Consider the following 22,500-nt stretch of genomic DNA (forward strand, 5'->3'; position numbering starts at 1 on the left):
AATATATACAAATATAAAAGAATTAACTGGATAAAAAGATTAACACATTTATCTACATATTTTCTTTCATCGTAAGAAAACCTTACAATAGATAACTATTACAATTTAATATAAAATGAATTGACATGGGAACAACTCATCATTTTTTCTTCAGCCCATAGAAAGCATGGAAATTGAAAGAAAAAACAACAAAAAGCAAAAAGTGTCAGAATGGATTCATACGTATACTTCAGAAGTATCACTGAGTGGCTTAGGGATAATAGAGTTAGTCAATGAAGTAAACTCTGCAAATTGTGTTTAGAAAATCTCCATAAACATTTAGGTAGAGGACAGAGAGAAATATTTCTATATTTATATATATTTTACACGCACACGATTTCACAAAGTGTTTTATCTATTTTTTCAAAAGGAACCAGATAAGGCCCCCAATAAAGAATTAATTTAAAGAAAACATTTGTAAACTGTTTTCAGAAAATGAACAACAACATAATAAATTACTTACTAATGCATGTGGGCTGAGCTGACCATCCGCTATGTAAACACGTAATCGAACCTGAGGTTTCACCCTCTGGTGTTACATATCCTTCTTTACACTTATATTGTGTTTGTTTATTTAAGGGATATGTATACTCATATTCAGAAAAAAACCCATGCTCAATATCTAATCTCGAACATGTTTCTGAAAGGGAAAAAGCACAAATATACGTTCAACAGACATGTTTATAAAGAGACAAAAAATGTCACAAATTAACTAAATAGTAAGTAGAGGAACACATTTCTTCTCAAACACAACAGAAATCCAAAGACCCAATAACACTTCCTAACTCATTCAGTGAGGCCAACATCACTCTAATACCAAAGCCAGATGAGAATATCACAAGAAATGAAAATGACAGATCAATACCTTTTATGCATACAGATGAAAAACCCTCAACAAAATAATAGCAAACTGTATACAATAGCAAATTAAAATGATTCTACACCATGATCAAATAGGATTTATTCCAGAAACACAAGGGTGGTTCAACACAAGAAAATGAATCAAAATAACAAATCACACTTATGGAATGAAGCTGGGAGGGGACAATAAACATGACCATCTCAAAGGACCCTGAAAACAAGTGAACTAACTCAGCATCATTTCTTGATAAAAACACTCAAGAAACTGGAAATATTTGGAATCTTCTTCAACATGACAAAAGACATGAAAAAAAAAAAACTATAGTTAATATCATTCTCAGTGGTGAAAGAATGAAAAATTTCCACCTAAGATCAAGAAAAGGACCAGGAGGTCTGCTTTCATCACTGCTGTTCAATGTTATAGTGGAAGATCAAGCCAGAGCAATTACTCAAGAGAAAGAAATGAAAAACACCCAAAATCACAGATGATGCAATTCTATATAGATAAAATCACAAATAATCTATATGAAGTATGAAGGCTACCAGAGCTTATGAATGAATCTAGCAAAGTGGTAGGGTATGAGATCAACTTGCAAAATTCAGTGGTGTTTCTATATACCAGCAACGAACAATCCCAAAACGGCAGCTCCAAGAACCCAACCCTATAAGGAAAATGGACAGCCTACAACTACATGGGGTAAAAGACTACACTGGAAGGCTTATAGAAGAATACCTAATGCCTGGGATGAAAACCTAGGAAAGAGTTTATTTGGGATTTGGAGCATTCAAAATTGCCATGTATTCTGGGGGATTTAGAAAGCCAGATGCATGTTGAGGTCAGGACACATGCTAAAAACATCCTAAGAAGACCTTAAGCGTTCATGTCTTACTCAGAACAAACAGGAAGTGAAAGCTAAGACAAAAATAAGTAGCTGATTCTGTGAGCTGCAAAATCCAAGGAAGTGGCACAGAATTTGATTGCTTGTATACTTTTTGGAGAAATTGCCTGTCCCATCAGGGGATGTTCTTAATCTCTCCTCATAAATTCATCAGGAAAGAAGGAAAATGCAATGGGATCATTAGACACAGAAAGCAATGACAGGCCACCTACCAACAGGATACGGGGTATCCCATGGGTGGCATGTGGATTTTCTTGGCTTGATATCCACAATTCCAGGGAGATAACAAAAGTCTTGGCCAGGAAAAAAATACATATATATATTTACATGCATACATATATGATTCTAAATCTTAATTCTCATATCCAGTTACCAAAGGAAATGTCTCTAACACTATTTAAGGCTTACAGTAGAAAATGCTTCAGATTGGTCCTCCTAATTATATATCATCTGATCAACGAGAGCATATTTTACTGCAGGTACAGTGCAACGATGGGCTAAGAAACATCATATACAACAAACTACACTTAAATCTTACCTCCCACAATATAGTGGGACTGACTGAAAATTGGAATGAGCAAATGAAACGCCAAATTATTAAATGTGGTAGGTGTAGTGATAAAAGACTGAAAGAATGACTTGCACAAGTGCATGAAAGTGGCTTAAAACTTAACATGTGTGAATATAAACACACCAATGGATGAATTGTTGAGATAGTGTGCAGAGAATGGGGAAAAAGGCATGGGGTATAACACAGGAAATTAAATAAAATTATTTGCTACTTCTGAAAGATTTTCTTTTACTCTTCCTGGTTCTGTAGACCTGGAAACTTGATTGCATTTTCCAATTCAGAGGAAAGATCAATTGCTAACTTGACACCACAAATAATATATCGAACTCCGCATGACCAAACTCCTAAGGGCATTATGGATATACTTTCCTCTCCTGTGCCTAAACTTGGATAATGGTTTCTAATACTTTCTCACACAGTGGATAAGAGCATCTTATAAACTTCCTTTATAACCCTCTTCTCTATATTATTGAAAATGGACAAAGAAGGTGTCAACGGCCACACTGATACTGCCGCTATTACTAACGGACAATCTTCCAACTGAACCTGATGGTTCCGCCCTTGGTTTGCTGGCTGGTTAGTGGATCTGAGTGAGTATGAACATTAGATGAAAGAGAGAAAGATTGCTGACCCAATTATTAAAATACATAAGACCAAAGCCCAAGAATAAACCAGAGAATGGTAAGAAAAAATTAGGTTGAAAGGTTTGTACTAGATGTCCGGACATACTATAAATCTAAAGTAGTTAACACAGTGTGGTATTGGAACACTGATATAAAACTACTTATTATGGAACCCAATATTTGCATAATGTAAAAAGGAAAACTAAGATTGCTTGGAACATTGTGGAAGATGGAAAAAAAGAATCTCTTAGCTGTGTTTACACATGCCCATGAAGATGAGGCTATTTGTCTGGATAAATCTCCCCTTTCTTTGAAGTTGCAGGTCAAGGATGGGTTTGGGAGGCTTAAAGAGCATTGAATTTGGAGTTACGTATGTAAGTAGGTCATTCAAAATTTTAAGCAATATTGATTTTAATAATTTTTTAAAATTTCAAATCACCTGAGTTAAAAGAAATTTCTTAAAGCTTAAATATAATGAAAATATTATTTACAGGAAACATAATTCATAATATCCAAAATCTTCTCATAAGCAAAAATATATAACACAAGACAATTGTCAGACATTCCAAAAAGACCCAAAAAACTTTAGAAAATATCAAATTGTATATCAGGAAGGCTCAGTAGCATAAAGATATCTATTCTTCATAAATTGATCTGGAGAACAAAGGTAATTCCAATAAAAATCTAAACAGAGATTTTTGAGGGAACTTGTTGAGGAGAATTAAAATACATAAGACAAAAGTCCAAGAATAAACCAGAGAATGAAAAGAAAAAATTAGGCTGAAAGCTTTCCAATAGATGTCCGGATGTATTATAAATCTAAAGTAGTTAACACAGTGTGGTACTGGAACACTGATAGAAAAACTACTTATTATGAAACACAAGAGAGGATTCAGATTAATAGTCATTATATATGTTTATGATATATGCTCAGGTGCAATTACAGATAACTGGGGAAATGTTGGATTTCCATATTTTCTAAAGAGGAAATCTGATAAATAGCATGTATAAAAACGAACTTCAAATGGATTAAATCTATAACAGGGGAGGCAAAATCTCAAAAGTTTTTAGAATAAAATACTTCATTATCTCTATGTCCTTAAAGAAGACGTGATAAATATTAACAAAACAAGTTGATCACTTTGATTGTAGGACAAAATAAACTATGTTCACTAAGGTGTTCTTAAAGAAAAGAAAAACACAAGCCATAATAGGACAGGAGAAAATACTTGGCAATAGCTATAGTTGAAATTTATATTCAAAATATACTAAGAATCCCAATAAATCAATACAAAAATACACAAAAATATAAATTTAGAAAACCATCAATTTCCATTGTATAGATTAGAAAAACTAATTACCAATAGGTGTATGAGTACAGGCATAGCCTAATTTAAAAAAAGGAATTCAAATTACACTCTAATGCTATAACATTTTACAACTACTCAAAGTGTAAACACTAAAATATAACATCACTAATCATTAGCAAGGATGTAAAACAACAATGGAAATCCAGCATCCATTTTTGATAAAAACTCTTCAAAAGGTAGGAATTGAAGGAAACTTCCTCAATATGATAAAGAGCATATATGGAAAAACCCACAGCCAGCATAGTACTCAATGGTGAGAGACTGAAAGCCTTCCCCCTAAGATCAGGAACAAGACAAGGATGCCCGCTATCACCACTCTTATTCAACATTGTGCTAGAAGTGCTAGCCAGGGCAATCCGGCAAGACAAAGAAATAAAAGGCATCCAATTTCGAAAGGAAGAAGTAAAACTGTCATTGTTTGCAGATGATATGATCTTATATCTGGAAAACCCCAAGAAATCAATGATACAGCTACTAGAGCTAATAAACAAATTTAGCAAAGTAGCAAGATACAAGATTAATGCACACAAGTCAGTAATGTTTCTATATGCTAGAAATGGACAAACTGAAGAGACACTCAAGAAAAAGATACCATTTTCAATAGCAACTAAGAAAATCAAGTATCTAGGAATAAACTTAACCAAAGATGTAAAAGACCTATACAAAAAAAACTACATAACTCTATTAAAAGAAATAGAAGGGGACCTTAAAAGAAGAAAAATATTCCATGTTCATGGATAGGAAGGCTAAATGACATTAAGATGTCAATTCTACCCAAACTCATCTACAGATTCAATTCAATCCCAATCAAAATTCCATCAACCTACTTTGCAGACTTGGAAAAGCTAGTTATCAAATTTATTTGGAAAGGGAAGATGCCTGAAATTGCTAAAGACACTCTAAAAAAGAAAAACCAAGTGGGAGGAATTACACTCCCTGACTTTGAAGCTTATTATAAAGCCACAGTTGTCAAAACAGCATGGTACCTGCACAAAGACAGACATATAGATCAATGGAATTGAAATGAGATAGACCCCCAGATCTATGGCTGACTGATCTTTGATAAGGCCCCAAAAGTCACGGAACTGGGTCATAAAGGTCTTTTCAGCAAATGGGGCTGGGAGAGTTGGATATCCATATCCAAAAGAACGAAAGAGGACCCCTACCTCACACCCTACACAAAAATTAACTCAAAATGGACCAAAGATCTCAATATAAAAGAAAGCACCATAAAACTCCTACAAGACAATGTAGGAAAACATCTTCAAGACCTTGTACTACGTGGCCACTTCCTAGACTTTACGCCCAAAGCACAAGCAACAAAAGAAAAAATAGATACATGGGAACTCCTCAAGCTTAGAAGTTTCTGTACCTCAAAGGAATTTCTCAAAAAGTTAAAGAGGCAGCGAACTCAATGGGACAAATATTTTTGGATACCATGTATCTGACAAAAGACTGATATATTGCATGCATAAAGAAATCCTACAACTCAATGATGATAGTACAGACAGGGCAATTATAAAATGGGCAAAAGATGTGAAAAGACAGTTCTCTGAAGAGGAAATACAAATGGCCAAGAAACACATGAAAAAATGTTCAGCTTCACTAGCTATTAGAGAGATGCAAATTAAGACCACAATGAGAGATGAGGCGGGGCAAGATGGCAGACTGGTGAGCTGTATATTTTAGTTACTCCTCCAGGAAAGTAGGTAGAAAGCCAGGAACTGCGTGGACTGGACACCACAGAGCAATCTGTCTTTGGGCATACTTCATACAACACTCATGAAAATGTCGAACTGCTGAGATCACCGAAATCTGTAACTTTTTGCGGCCAGGGAACCCGCGCCCCTCCCTGCCAGGCTCAGTCCCGTGGGAGGAGGGGCTGTCAGCTCCGGGAAGGAGAAGGGAGAACTGCAGTGGCAGCCCTTATCGGAAACTCATTCTACTGATCCAAACTCCAACTATAGATAGACTGAGACCAGACACCAGAGAATCTGAGAGCAGCCAGCCCAGCAGAGAGGAGACAGGCATAGAAAAAAAAAAAACAACACGAAAAACTCCAAAATAAAAGCAGAGGATTTTTTGAGGTCTGGTGAACACAGAAAGGGGAAGGGCGGAGATCAGGCCTTGAGGAGCATATGCAAATCCCGAAGACAAGCTGATCTCTCTGCTCTGTGGACCTTTCCTTAATGGCCCTGGTTGCTTTGTCTATTAGCATTTCAATAACCCATTAGATCAATGAGGAGGGCCCTTTTTTTTTTTTTTAATCCTTTTTTCTTTTTCTAAAACAATTACTCTAAGAAGCCCAATACAGAAAGCTTCAAAGAATTGCAATTTCGGCATGTCAAGTCAAGAGCAGAACTAAGAGAGCTCTGAGACAAAAGGCAATAATCCAGTGGCTGAGAAAATTCACTAAACACCACAACTTCCCAAGAAAAGGGGGGTGTCCGCTCACAGCCAACATCCTGGTGGACAGGAAACACTCCTGCCCATCACCATCCCCATAGCCCAGAGCTGCCCCAGACAACCCAGTGTGACGGAAGTGCTTCAAATAACAGGCACACACCACAAAACTGGGCATGGACATTAGCCTTCCCTGCAACCTCAGCTGATTGTCCCAGAGTTGGGAAGGTGGAGCAGTGTGAATTAACAAAGCCCCATTCAGCCGTCATTTGAGCAGACTGGGAGCCTCCGTACACAGCCCAGCAGCCCAGAACTGCCCTCGGGGGACGGCACTCACCTGTGACAGACTCAACAGAGGACCCGGGGTGCACAGCCTGGAAGAGGGGCCCACTTGCAAGTCTCAGGAGCCATACGCCAATACCAAGGACTTGTGGGTCAGTGGCAGAGACAAACTGTGGCAGGACTGAACTGAAGGATTAGACTATTGCAGCAGCTTTAAAACTCTAGGATCACCAGAAAGATTTGATTGTTAGGGCCACCCCCCCTCCCCGACTGCCCAGAAACTCGCCCCACATACAGGGCACGCAACACCAACTACACACGCAAGCTTAGTACACCAATTGGGCCCCACAAGACTCACTCCCCCACTCACCAAAAAGGCTAAGCAGGGGAGAACTGGCTTGTGGAGGACAGGTGGCTCGTGGACGCCACCTGCTGGTTAGTTAGAGAAAGTGTACTCCATGAAGCTGTAGATCTGATAAATTAGAGATAAGGACTTCAATAGGTCTACAAACCCTAAAAGAACCCTATCAAGTTCAGCAAATGCCACGAGGCCAAAAACAACAGAAAATTATAAAGCATATGAAAAAACCAGACGATATGGATAACCCAAGCCCAAGCACTCAAATCAAAAGACCAGAAGAGACACAGCACCTAGAGCAGCTACTCAAAGAACTAAAGATGAACAATGAGACCATAGTACGGGATATAAAGGAAATCAAGAAGACTCTAGAAGAGCATAAAGAAGATATTGCAAGACTAAATAAAAAAATGGATGATCTTATGGAAACTAAAGAAACTGTTGACCAAATTAAAAAGACTCTGGACACTCATAGTACAAGACTAGAGGAAGTTGAACAACGAATCAGTGACCTGGAAGATGACACAATGGAAAATGAAAGCATAAAAGAAAGAATGGGGAAAAAAATTGAAAAAATCGAAATGGACCTCAGGGATATGATAGATAATATGAAACGTCCAAATATAAGACTCATTGGTGTCCCAGAAGGGGAAGAAAAGGGTGAAGGTCCAGGAAGAGTATTCAAAGAAATTGTTGGGGAAAACTTCCCAAATCTTCTAAACAACATAAATACACTAATCATAAATGCTCAGCGAACTCCAAATAGAATAAATCCAAATAAACCCACTCCGAGACATATACTGATCACACTGTCAAACACAGAAGAGAAGGAGCAAGTTCTGAAAGCAGCAAAAGAAAAGCAATTCACCACATACAAAGGAAACAGCAGAAGACTAAGTAGTGACTACTCAGCAGCCACCATGGAGGCAAGAAGGCAGTGGCATGATGTATTTAAAATTCTGAGTGAGAAAAATTTCCAGCGAAGAATGCTTTATCCAGCAAAGCTCTCCTTCAAATTTCAGGGAGAGCTTAAATTTTTCACAAACAAACAAATGCTGAGAGAATTTGCTAACAAGAGACCTGCCCTACTGGAGATACTAAAGGGAGCCCTACAGACAGAGAAACAAAGACAGGACACAGAGACTTGGAGAAAGGTTCAGTACTAAAGAGATTCGGTATGGGTACAATAAAGGATATTAATAGAGAGAGGGTAAAATATGGCAAACATAAACCAAAGGATAAGATGGCCGATTCAAGAAATGCCTTCACGGTTATAACGTTGAATGTAAATGGATTAAACTCCCCAATTAAAAGATATAGATTCACAGAATGGATCAAAAAAAATGAACCATCAATATGTTGCATACAAGAGACTCATCTTAGACACAGGGACACAAAGAAACTGAAAGTGAAAGGATGGAAAAAAATATTTCATGCAAGCTACAGCCAAAAGAAAGCAGGTGTAGCAATATTAATCTCAGATAAAATAGACTTCAAATGCAGGGATGTTTTGAGAGACAAAGAAGGCCACTACATACTAATAAAAGGGGCAATTCAGCAAGAAGAAATAACAATCGTAAATGTCTATGCACCCAATCAAGGTGCCACAAAATACATGAGAGAAACACTGGCAAAACTAAAGGAAGCCATTGATGTTTTCACAATAATTGTGGGAGACTTCAACACATCACTCTCTCCTATAGATAGATCAACCAGACAGAAGACCAATAAGGAAATTGAAAACCTAAACAATCTGATAAATGAATTAGATTTAACAGACATATACAGGACATTACATCCCAAATCACCAGGATACACATACTTTTCTAGTGCTCACGGAACTTTCTCCAGAATAGATCATATGCTGGGACATAAAACAAGCCTCAATAAATTTCAAAAGATTGAAATTATTCAAAGCACATTCTCTGACCACAATGGAATACAATTAGAAGTCAATAACCATCAAAGACTTAGAAAATTCACAAATACCTGGAGGTTAAACAACACACTCCTAAACAATCAGTGGGCTAAAGAAGAAATAGCAAGAGAAATTGCTAAATATATAGAGACGAATGAAAATGAGAACACAACATACCAAAACCTATGGGATGCAGCAAAAGCAGTGCTAAGGGGGAAATTTATAGCACTAAACACATATATTAAAAAGGAAGAAAGAGCCAAAATCAAAGAACTAATGGATCAACTGAAGAAGCTAGAAAATGAACAGCAAACCAATACTAAACCAAGTACAAGAAAAGAAATAACAAGGATTAAAGCAGAAATAAATGACATAGAGAACAAAAAAACAATAGAGAGGATAAATATCACCAAAAGTTGGTTCTTTGAGAAGATCAACAAGATTGACAAGCCCCTAGCTAGACTGACAAAATCAAAAAGAGAGAAGACCCATATAAACAAAATAATGAATGAAAAAGGTGACATAACTGCAGATCCTGAAGAAATTAAAAAAATTATAAGAGGATATTATGAACGTGGAATATGACTCCCGGGGAGGAATGTAGACCCGGCATCGTGGGATGGAGAACATCTTCTTGACCAAAAGGGGGATGTGAAAGGAAATGAAATAAGCTTCAGTGGCAGAGAGATTCCAAAACGAGCCGAGAGATCACTCTGGTGGGCACTCTTACGCACACTTTAGACAACCTTTTTTAGGTTCTAAAGAATTGGGGTAGCTGGTGGTGGATACCTGAAACTATTAAACTACAACCCAGAACCCATGAATCTCGAAGACAGTTGTATAAAAATGTAGATTATGAGGGGTGACAGTGGGATTGGGAATGCCATAAGGACCAAACTCCACTTTGTCTAGTTTATGGATGGATGTGTAGAAAAGTAGGGGAAGCAAACAAACAGACAAAGGTACCTAGTGTTCTTTTTCACTTCAATTGCTCTTTTTCACTCTAATTATTATTCTTGTTATTTTTGTGTGTGTGCTAATGAAGGTGTCAGGGATTGATTTAGGTGATGAATGTACAACTATGTAATGGTACTGTAAACAATCGAAAGTACAATTTGTTTTGTATGACTGCGTGGTATGTGAATATATCTCAATAAAATGATGATTAAAAAAAAAAAAAGAGGATATTATGAACAACTGTATGGCAACAAACTGGACAATGTAGAAGAAATGGACAATTTCCTGGAAAAATATGAACAACCTAGACTGACCAGAGAAGAAATAGAAGACCTCAACCAACCCATCACAAGCAAAGAGATCCAATCAGTCATCAAAAATCTTCCCACAAATAAATGCCCAGGGCCAGATGGCTTCACAGGGGAATTCTACCAAACTTTCCAGAAAGAACTGACACCAATCTTACTCAAACTGTTTCAAAACATTGAAAAAAATGGAACACTACCTAACTCATTTTATGAAGCTAACATCAATCTAATACCAAAACCAGGCAAAGATGCTACAAAAAAGGAAAACTACCGGCCAATCTCCCTAATGAATATAGATGCAAAAATCCTCAACAAAATACTTGCAAATCGAATCCAAAGACACATTAAAAAAATCATACACCATGACCAAGTGGGGTTCATTCCAGGCATGCAAGGATGGTTCAACATAAGAAAAACAATCAATGTATTACAACACATTAAAAACTCGAAAGGGAAAAATCAATTGATCATCTCAATAGATGCTGAAAAAGCATTTGACAAAATCCAACATCCCTTTTTGATAAAAACACTTCAAAAGGTAGGAATTGAAGGAAACTTCCTCAACATGATAAAGAGCATATACGAAAAACCCACAGCCAGCATAGTACTCAATGGTGAGAGACTGAAAGCCTTCCCTCTAAGATCAGGAACAAGACAAGGATGCCCGCTGTCACCACTGTTATTCAACATTGTGCTGGAAGTGCTAGCCAGGGCAATCCGGCAAGACAAAGAAATAAAAGGCATCCAAATTGGAAAAGAAGAAGTAAAACTGTCATTGTTTGCAGATGATATGATCTTATATCTAGAAAACCCTGAGAAATCAATGATACAGCTACTAGAGCTAATAAAAAAATTTAGCAAAGTAGCGGGATACAAGATTAATGCACATAAGTCAGTAATTTTTCTAGATGCTAGAAATGAACAAACGGAAGTGACACTCAAGAAAAAGATACCATTTTCAATAGCAACTAAAAAAATCAAGTACCTAGGAATAAACTTAACCAAAGATGTAAAAGACCTATACAAAGAAAACTACATAACTCTACTAAAAGAAATAGAAGGGGACCTTAAAAGATGGAAAAATATTCCATGTTCATGGATAGGAAGACTAAATGTCATTAAGATGTCAATTCTACCCAACTCATCTACAGATTCAATGCAATCCCAATCAAAATTCCAACAACCTACTTTGCAGACTTGGAAAAGCTAGTTATCAAATTTATTTGGAAAGGGAAGGTGCCTCGAATTGCTAAAGACACTCTAAAAAAGAAAAACGAAGAGGGAGGACTTACACTTCCTTACTTTGAAGCTTATTATAAAGCCACAGTTGCCAAAACAGCATGGTACTGGCACAAAGATAGACATATAGATCAATGGAATCGAATTGAGAATTCAGAGATAGACCCTCAGATCTATGGCCGACTGATCTTTGATAAGGCCCCCAAAGTCACTGAACTGAGCCATAATGGTCTTTTCAACAAATGGGGCTGGGAGAGTTGGATATCCATATCCAAAAGAATGAAAGAGGACCCCTACCTCACACCCTACACAAAAATTAACTCAAAATGGACGAAAGATCTCAATATAAAAGAAAGTACCATAAAACTCCTAGAAGATAATGTAGGAAAACATCTTCAAGACCTTGTATTAGGAGGCCACTTCCTAGACTTTACACCCAAAGCACAAGCAACAAAAGAGAAAATAGATAAATGGGAACTCCTCAAGCTTAGAAGTTTCTGCACCTCAAAGTAATTTCTCAAAAAGGTAAAGAGGCAGCCAACTCAATGGGAAAAAATTTTTGGAAACCATGTATCTGACAAAAGACTGATATCTTGCATATACAAAGAAATCCTACACCTCAATGACAATAGTACAGACAGCCCAATTATAAAATGGGCAAAAGATATGAAAAGACAGTTCTCTGAAGAGGAAATACAAATGGCCAAGAAACACATGAAAAAATTTTCAGCTTCACTAGCTATTAGAGAGATGCAAATTAAAACCACAATGAGATACCATCTAACACCGGTTAGAATGGCTGCCATCAAACAAACAGGAAACTACAAATGCTGGAGGGGATGTGGAGAAATTGGAACTCTTATTCATTGTTGGTGGGACTGTATAATGGTTCAGCCACTCTGGAAGTCACTCTGGCAGTTCCTTAGAAAACTAGATATACAGCTACCATTCGATCCAGCGATTGCACTTCTCAGTATATACCCGTAAGATCAGAAAGTAGTGACATGAACAGATATCTGCACGCCAATGTTCACAGCAGCATTATTCACAATTGCCAAGAGATGGAAACAACCCAAATGTCCTTCAGCAGATGAGTGGATAAATAAAATGTGGTATATACACACAATGGAATACTACACGGCAGTAAGAAGGAACGATCTTGTGAAACATATGACAACATGGATGAACCTTGAAGACATAATGCTGAGCGAAATAAGCCAGGCACAAAAAGAGAAATATTATATGCTACCACTAATGTGAACTTTGAAAAATGTAAAACAAATGGTTTATAATGTAGAATGTAGGGGAACTAGCAGTAGAGAACAATTAAGGAAGGGGGAACAGTAATCCAAGAAGAACAGATATGCTATTTAATGTTCTGGGGATGCCCAGAAATGACTATGGTCTGTTAATTTCTGATGGATATAGTAGGAACAAGTTCACAGAAATGTTGCTATATTATGTAACTTTCTTGGGGTAAAGTAGGAACATGTTGGAAGTTAAGCAGTTATCTTAGGTTAGTTGTCTTTTTCTTACTCCCTTGTTATGGTCTCTTTGAAATGTTCTTTTATTGTATGTTTGTTTTCTTTTTAACTTTTTTTTTCATACAGTTGATTTAAAAAAGAAGGGAAAGTTAAAAAAAAAAAAAGAAAGAAAGAAAAAAAAGATGTAGTGCCCCCTTGAGGAGCCTGTGGAAAATGCAGGGGTATTCGCCTACTGCACCTCCATGGTTGCTAACATGACCACAGACATAGGGGACTGGTGGTTTGATGGGTTGAGCCCTCTACCATAAGTTTTACCCTTGGGAAGACGGTTGCTGCAAAGGAGAGGCTAGGCCTCCCTATATTTGTGCCTAAGAGTCTCCTCCTGAATGCCTCTTTGTTGCTCAGATGTGGCCCTCTCTCTCTGGCTAAGCCAACTTGAAAGGTGAAATCACTGCCCTCCCCCCTACTTGGGATCAGACACCCAGGGGAGTGAATCTCCCTGGCAACGTAGAATATGACTCCCGGGGAGGAATGTAGACCCGGCATCGTGGGACGGAGAACATCTTCTTGACCAAAAGGGGGATGTGAAAGGAAATGAAATAAGCTTCAGTGGCAGAGAGATTCCAAAACGAGCCGAGAGCTCACTCTGGTGGGCACTCTTACGCACACTTTAGACAACCCTTTTTAGGTTCTAATGAATTGGGGTAGCTGGTGGTGGATACCTGAAACTATCAAACTACAACCCAGAACCCATGCATCTTGAAGACAGTTGTATAAAAATGTGGCTTATGAGGGGGGACAGTGGGATTGGGGGGCCATAGGGATCACACTCCCATTTGTCTAGTTTGTGGATGGGTGAGTGGAAAGGTGGGGGAAGGAAACAAACAAACAAATAGACAAGGGTGACCAGTGTTCTTTTTTACTTTAGTTGCTCCTTTTCACTTTAATTATTATTCTGGTTATTTGTGTGTGTGTGGTAATGAGGGTGGTGGGGATTGATTTTGGTAATGAATGTACAACTACGTAATGGTACTGTGAACAATCAAATGTACGATTTGTTTTGTATGACTGCATGGTATGTGAATATATCTCAATAAATGAATAATTAAAAAAAAAACAAACAAACAAAAAAAAAAACCAACAATGGACTGTTGATATAAATGCATATTGTTCCATCCCCAGTGGAAAACAGTTGGGAATCCCCTTGTAATGTAGGACACACACAATGTCTCAGAAAATGCATTCCAAGTTATACATCTTTGAGAAACACAGAGAAGCAAATCACTTAAAAATATGAATGGCATTTTTAGTTAGCATTGGATTTATTTTCTATTTAAATTTGTAATCATTCTGAGTCAACAGATTTAGTGATTTTGATGCAAATATTTCATGGGACTTAACCAACAAATATTGTTTTCAAAATTCCTTTTCTGTATTCTTCAATAATCTTTTTAGATAAGAGATTTATTTTCCTACATTTTATCAAGAAATTTGTGTATACACTTGTATGCATCGTAAAAAACACAAAATATGTTCTATTGGCAGGACAGGAAGAAATTAAAATCAGCATGTTGCTGCAGTTAATATATATGAGTCTTATGAAATAATAACATCTGGAGATCTCAGAGCAGTCACTTACTGACACGGATGCATCTGGGAGGAGGGGACCAGTCATTCTCTGTACATGTAATTTTGGTCTGTTCATCTGGAAGACTGTAGCCAGGATTGCACACAACGTTTATAAATTCATTATCTAAATATTTGTATTTATCTTTTGAAGCACGTCCATTTTCAATAGAATACAAATAGCACTGTCCTAAAAACAATAAAAAAGATAAATGAAAAATGTAATAGGATTTTTCTCAAGATAATAAATTATAATAATAATAATAATAAATAATGAAATTGGAAATTTTATGTTGTATATATGTTAGTGTAATAAATTTAAAAAAACACAGGCCTTTACAATGCAGTGAACGCTAATGTAAACTATGGGTACAGTTAATAGTGTAGTTACAATACTATTCTTCATGAGTTGCAACAAAGGCACCACCCTAATGCAGAATGTTAATCATAGTAACGTTGGGTGTTAGGAAGGATTTATGGGAACTCTGTAAATTCTGCATGATTTTTCTGTAAACTGACAACTTCTTTAGTAAAAACATATGAAACAATTCCCTTTACAATGTTTAAATGAGAATGCATACCCATCCAAAAATGATGTACAAATTAAGGGAAAATTATACCAATGGCCAGATGATTGTTAGAAAAAGAACAATTAAAATTTGATGTTATTATCTTTGGCTTTTTTAAAATATAGAAAAATATACATTATGTAGAAGCTTATAATAATCCCATTTTTATTTCTCATTTGAAATTCATGAACAGCATCTCAAGAAAGAATACATCCATTTTAGTCCTTTTTGCTGTCACCCCTAATCCACTGACCCTGCTTTTGTTGGACAAGCTGTGGTATCAGTCACTTCTGTGCTATTCCCTCACCATCTCTGAATGATGTGCACACGTACAATTTTAAAGATATTGACTTACGGCGGCATGGTACTGCTGGTGACCATCCTTCTTTTGTGCATGTAATGTAACCACCATTGTGTTGTGTAGGAGTCACAAAATTCTGATCACAGTAGTAATAGTAATATTTTCCTATATGTACTGGAAAGTATGGTCTATAATAGCCTTCATCACGTAGATATCCATGTTTTATATGTGGAAAATCACAGGGTTTCACTTGGAATAAAAAAATACAAACAGAAATATTTTATCATAACAAGCATTCAAATTGGATTTTTATTTTTTTCATTGATGAATTATACTCTCTTTTTACCATGATTGCACTCCTTGCATTAGGGACTTAAGACGAGGAAATTTATAGAATTCTTATCACTGATGTATTTGGAGGGGTCATTGCTAAAGAAAATGAAATGATAACTTTTGGGTCACATGAGGCATAAACTTGTGTGGAGACTGTCCAACAAGAAAACTGCACAGACCTATTTAATGTATTTTCCTTGAGTACATGTATCCCCAGCCCTGGGTGATAGGTCAACATCCTGATGAGGGATGAAGATGCAGATTTTACCCCTCAGCTAACCTGACTTCTGCCTTCTTTCTTTTTCATCACCTTTCATGAAAGGGATTCTTTTCTTTCAAGCCCAACTCAGATTTAGGGGAGAGAGAAGGGAAAGACAGAGAGAGAGAGAGAAGAAGGAGGAAGGGAGAGACATATGAATAACCTTAATTAGTTTATTTTTCTAGTCTTGTAGACAATTTAAGAAATGTAGAGGAGCACAAAAAAACTCCTTTGATTAAATTACAGAAAAAAAAAATCTTATTTTTGTCTCACACATATTCGTCCAGGCCAATCTTCTTTTCCTAATTTTTTAACCAACAAAAGTGGACCAGGAGAACCTAAGATGGCGGCTAGGTGAGACAGGGCAAAAAAACACCTCCATGAAAAATACAGGATAAAAACCAGAAAGTGACCCAGAACACCACTTCCAGCATAGCACAAGCCAGACAACGTCTGCTAAATCCGCAGGGAATGTGCATTTGGTGAAACCAGGAGCATGCATTCTGAAACGAGTAAGTAAGCCAGCTGAAAGTCCAGCGGCCGCACTGCAGTGTGGGGAAATGGTGGGCTGGCATTTGTAGACAGACTAGTTCTTTAAAAAAAAAAAAAAGCCCAGGAGCAGCTGCAGATACAACAGGGAGAGCTGCACATTGAAGCACAGCAGGAGCTGGCTGGGCTAACACCTCAGTGCCTGGCATGGAGGATACCCCTTCCCACTCCCGCTGCTGATTGTCTCAAGACCAGGGGAGCAGAGGGGAGCCAAAAGGAGAAAAAAACTGCATTCTTTGCAGCCATTCCCCCAGCAGGCAAGGGATGCTCCTGCCTGGGGCCAGACCCACAGCCCAGAGCTACAGCAAGAAACACAGTGCAACAGGGAGTCTTTCCCTCAGCACTGCACACATGCCACAATATCGGCCATGTACAGTGGCCTTTAGTGCACCCACAGCTGATTGTCCTGGAGCTGGGAGAGCGGAGCTGTGCAAAAAGGGGGAAGTTAACCCGACCCATTCAACCATCTTTGAAGCAGGCTGGGAACACCCCTGCATGGCCCAGTGACCAAGCGCTTCCCAGGAAGCTGGCGTGCACTTGTGACATGGCACAGCCCTCCCACAGCAGAGGTCCTGGAAGAGCACAGCTGGGAAGGGGGATCTGCTCGGAAACCCCAGGGACCCTACGCAAATACCAAGGACTGGTGGGTCAGGGCAGAGAAAATCTGTGGAAAGACCGAAATGAAGGCTTAGGCTCCTGCAACAGCCTTAAATCTCTGGGAACACCTAGGAGGTTTGATTATTAAAGGTGCCCTGTCTCCCTAACCACTCAGACAAACGCCCCACATTCAGGGCGGACAGCACCAACACCACACCCAAACTGGGTGCACCAATTGGACCCCACAAGAATCAGACCCCCACACACCACAAAAACAAATCTGGGGAGAACTGACTTGAGGGGAATAGGTGACTCACGGATGCCATCTGCTGGTTAGTTACAGAAAGTATATGCCACCAAGCTGCAGTTCTGATAAATTAGGGATCAAGTAAAGCAAGTGCCAAGAGGCCAAAAACAACAGAAAATCTTAAAGCATATAATAAAACCAAACAATATGGAGAATGCAAACCCAATCTCCCAAATCAAAAAATCAAAAGACACAAAGTATTTGGCACAATTAATCAAAGATCTACAGACAGGCGACAAGAGCATGGCACAGGATATAAAGGACATAAAGAAGACGCTAGAAGAGCACAAAGAACAAATTGCAAGAGTAAATAAAAAAATAGAAGATCTTATGAAAATAAAAGAAAGTGTAGGCCAAATTAAAAAGACTCTGAATACTCATAATACAAGATTAAAGGAAGTTGAACAATGACTTTCCTCGAGGACCACAGAACAGAAAATGAAAGAACAAAAGAAAGAATGGGGAAAAAAATCAAAAAACTCAAAATGGATCTCAGGGATATGATAGATAAAATAAAACGTCCAAATTCAAGACTCATCGGTGTCTCAGAAGGGGAAGAGAAGGGTAAAGGTCTAGAAAGAGTATTCAAAGAAATTGTCAGGGGAAACTTCCCAAACCTTCTACACAATATAAATACACAAAGCATAAATGCCCAGCAAACTCCAAATAGAATAAATCCAAATAAACCTACTCCAAAACATATTCTGATCAGACTCTCAAATACTGAAGAGACGGAGCAAGTTCTGAAGGCAGTGAGAGAAAAGCAATTCACCGCATGCAAAGGAAACAACACAAGACTAAGTAGTGACTACTCAGCGGCCACCATGGAGGCGAGAAGGCAGTGGCATGACATAGTTAAAATTCTCAGAGAGAAAAATTTCCAAGCAAGAATACTTTATCCAGAAAAACTCTCCTTCAAATTTGAGGGAGAGCTTAAATTTTTCACAGACAAACAAATGCTGAGAGATTTTTCTAATAAAAGACCTGCCCTACTTCAGATACTAAAGGGAGCCCTACCAACAGAGAAACAAAGAAAGGATAGATATAGAGAATTTTAACAGACATATATAGATCATTAGATCCCAGGTCACTGGGACACACATTCTTCTCTAGTGATCACAGATCTTTCTCCAAAATGGACCATATGCTGGGACATAAAAACAAGCCTCAATAAATTTAAAAAAAAAATGAATTTATTCAAAGCACATTCTCTGACGACAATGGAATACAAATATAAATCAATAACCATCAGAGACTTGGAGAAATCACAAACACCTGGAGGGTAAAAATGAGGGGGAGATGATAACATTCCTGGATAATCAGAAGCTGAGGGACTTCACCACCAGTAATCAGTCCTATAAGAAAAGCTAAAGGGAATTGAGCAGGCTGAAAGGAAGTGACACTAAACAATTGACTGAAACTAAATGAAGAAATAAAGATTACCAGTAAAGATCACAAGGTAAATATAAATACCAATACTACTGTATTTTTGATTTATAACTCCACTATTTACTTCCTACAGGATCTAAAATACATAAACTGTAATGATAAATCAGTGGTTTTGGACTCAATGTAAAATATGTAATTTTTGACAAGAACTACATAAAGGTGGGGGAATGAGGGAGTAAAGGAACATAGTTTATGTATCATATTGAAGTTAAGTTGGTATCAAAGAAAAACAAGATTGTTATAGATTTAGGATATTAAATTTAAGCTCCATGGTAAACACAAAGAAAGTATCAGAGAATATGACCATAGAGATGAAAAGTAGAGTAGGGGTTCCAAGAAGCAGGGGAAGGGGCAATGAGGAGTTAAGAAATGAGTGTAGGGTTTCGAGTGAAGTGAAACTTCTAGAAATGGATGGTGAGAACATGAAAGCACTGCAACATTTTAAATTTGTTTAATCCCACTAATGGAATGCAAGGGAGGGGGTGGAATGGGAAGATTTAGGCTGCATATATGTTTCCACAATTGAAAGAAAAAAACAAAGTCTAAATAGATGACAATCAAATGCCAAGGATGATCTTGTATGGGATCTGAGGATGGAGGAGAGAAGGCTGAAAGGGACAAAAGGAAGAAAAAAAAAGGAAATATAGAATGTAAGCTTTGTATCAATGTTGAATTTCTTGAACTTCTCAGCTGCGCTTAATGGGTTGCATAAAAGAATGTTCTTGTCCATGGGAAAGGTATATGTGAACTATAGAGTTTGTTCAAAGATGTGTGCAGCTTGCTCTCATATGTTCAGAGGACAGAGCAATAGATTATGGATGATAGACAGGGAGGGAGGGAAAAAAAGAAATGGTGATGTGACAGGATGTTAAAGGTGGTGGACTGGGGTATCAGGGGAGGGGGGTTGGGGTATGCTGGAGTTCTATGTATGGGTTTGTACTGTTTTTGCAACTGTTCCTGTAAGTTTGAATTTATTTCAAAATAAAATTTCTTAAATTAAAAAGAAAAAGTGGACTAGGAATATTTCTTAATAACTAAATAATTAAGTTTATGGGGAACTGCTTACTGACTTCTAATTGTAGCTGGTGAATGAAATGCTTTTTAATGTGTCTTATATAATATTTATTTTAATGTGGTACCCTATAATCGTACTTTGTTAAATTATTCTAACATTTGAAATAGTTCTGACCGAAATGTTTAGGTGCTATATTGTCTATCGACAGGTTTATATCTCATTTTTTCAGAAATTTTGCACTTTTCTTGGGATGTATTAAAGGCACATTAATATTTTTAATTCCAGATTAGTATTATTTTTTCCGTGAAACATGACCCTTCTATTTCAAGAAGCCTCATGTAACAAGTTTAAAAAATATTCCAATGCACACACACAATGTGCAGCAACTGCTCCTCATAATCTTCATCTTTCTGTCTTGCAATCACTGATGAGGTCTCCTTTTTGCCTCATTAGAAATTTTCTCAAGTAGTTTCTTCCAGTGTGTTATGTGGATGATACATTTTTCATCCTTGCTTATCCTAAATGTCTTTCTTTACCCAAGATGTGTATATGATATCTTCTCTAGTTCTAAAATTTTAGTCTACTCGTCTACAGTCCATTTCTCTCATACTTGATACATTTTACCCACTTTTTTAGCTTCAAATATATTGCAGGTTAAAATGATCATCTGAGTCTCATTTCTTTTAAGTAAACTGCTAGTTATTTTTTATCCCATTCTCACTTTTTGGTGATTTATAATATTATCTTTTTACCTCCTGGTTTTGCAAATGCCCTAATGATATGTCAAGGCATACCAGTTAGGGATAGCAGTAATTCCACCTTGGACAAGCTTGAGTCTTTGGGACTGTAATAACTGATTCTGAAAAACTCAAATTGCCCATTATATTGCAGAGCATAGATTGAGACTTAGTGGTCTGACCTCAGGACAAGTGTGTTTATCTACTTCATTTTGATACTTCATAGAATATGAACAAAATAAAATAGCCTAAGATCATTTCTTTCCAAAAGGTACAAAAAGGAGACATAACAAAAAGTATGTATCATTTTTATCACAGGCCTGTGCACCTTTACTATTCTCTCCCTTATTTGAGCATGAGTCTACCTTTAGCTCTTTTACAAGGTAGCTCCCTAAAGCAAATATAACATAACACCTATGATCTGTTAGCTTTGAGATTGGCAGGGCTAAGAACAGCCTTCTTTCACCTCCTGGACTTCTATCGATGCAGGTTGTATTTTCTTTAGCAGTTATGGTGGTTCCATCATAATGTTGACTCAGACTGGTCTTAAAATTGATTAAAATATTGACTGATTTGAAAGAAGTTGCTAATTAGCTTGTACTAGTACAGTTGATTTCTTTTTTCTTTTAACCTACCACTGCTAAATTTCATCTTATTGGATTCAATCGATTACACAGCACTTTCTTTGATTGACGGATCTGTCCTACTGCAGATTCACTATTATCATCCCCTGTATCATTCCAGTTGTGTATTTGTACTGCATTGCCCCTAAACCATTAAACTCTTCAATGACAACAATGAGTAATAGGCCCAAGAACATAGTCTTGCATCAGTTCTTCAGACTGGGTTGTTAAATAAAATTGCAAACTATCTGATAAGCCATCTAACAAATCATTATCCCCTTTTTGTTCACAGGAATTCCAAAAGTTCCCTTTGGCATAATACACTGAGGCCCAGTTATAATTGCACTGACTTATGCCTCTCACCTAACATTTTCCTAAATCAACCAAAAATTTATTAAATATTTTCCTTGTATTTCATATGTATATGGAAATAAGGTTCACAGTGATAATAGCTTGCTCTCTTATTAAATCATGCTTTTCATAACTTGTTCTGGTATTATGCTTGGAATTAACTTTGAGTTCATTGGCCTATAATTTGATTCATTAAATTTTCTTTCATGGACAGCCAGTTTAAATGTGGTGTAACTTTACAATGTACTGTGATACAGACAGGAAAGGAATATGATTGTAGGGACAGAAAAAATTTGGAAAATGGACAATGCAAGCATCCCCATAAATCTAATACTCTGTTGAACTGTATGGCATTTTGCTATATGTAAGGGTTTTTAAAAATTATGCAATTTCTTCAACACTCATTCCTCCAAAAAGTGGGGACTCATTCCCCTCCCTTTGATTGTGAGCTGGACAGAGTGACTCACTTCTA

The 22,500-nt window shown here is 37.2% G+C and overlaps 1 protein-coding gene across 1 annotated transcript in view; it reads right to left on the reverse strand.

The window, feature by feature from the left end:
* Window positions 1-22,500, reverse strand: part of LOC119526185 (complement factor H-like) — a 125,085-nt gene that overhangs the window by 40,660 nt on the left and 61,925 nt on the right. Inside the window, exons 8-10 of the mRNA XM_037825109.1 lie at window positions 15,863-16,057; window positions 14,952-15,128; window positions 503-679 (exon numbers count right to left, since the gene is read on the reverse strand). Of these exons, the coding sequence (XP_037681037.1) occupies window positions 503-679; window positions 14,952-15,128; window positions 15,863-16,057 (549 nt within the window). The remainder of the gene's footprint in view (window positions 1-502; window positions 680-14,951; window positions 15,129-15,862; window positions 16,058-22,500) is intronic.

Source organism: Choloepus didactylus, chromosome 2 (genome assembly GCF_015220235.1).
Source record: "Choloepus didactylus isolate mChoDid1 chromosome 2, mChoDid1.pri, whole genome shotgun sequence".
NCBI classification, from domain to species: Eukaryota; Metazoa; Chordata; class Mammalia; order Pilosa; family Megalonychidae; genus Choloepus; species Choloepus didactylus.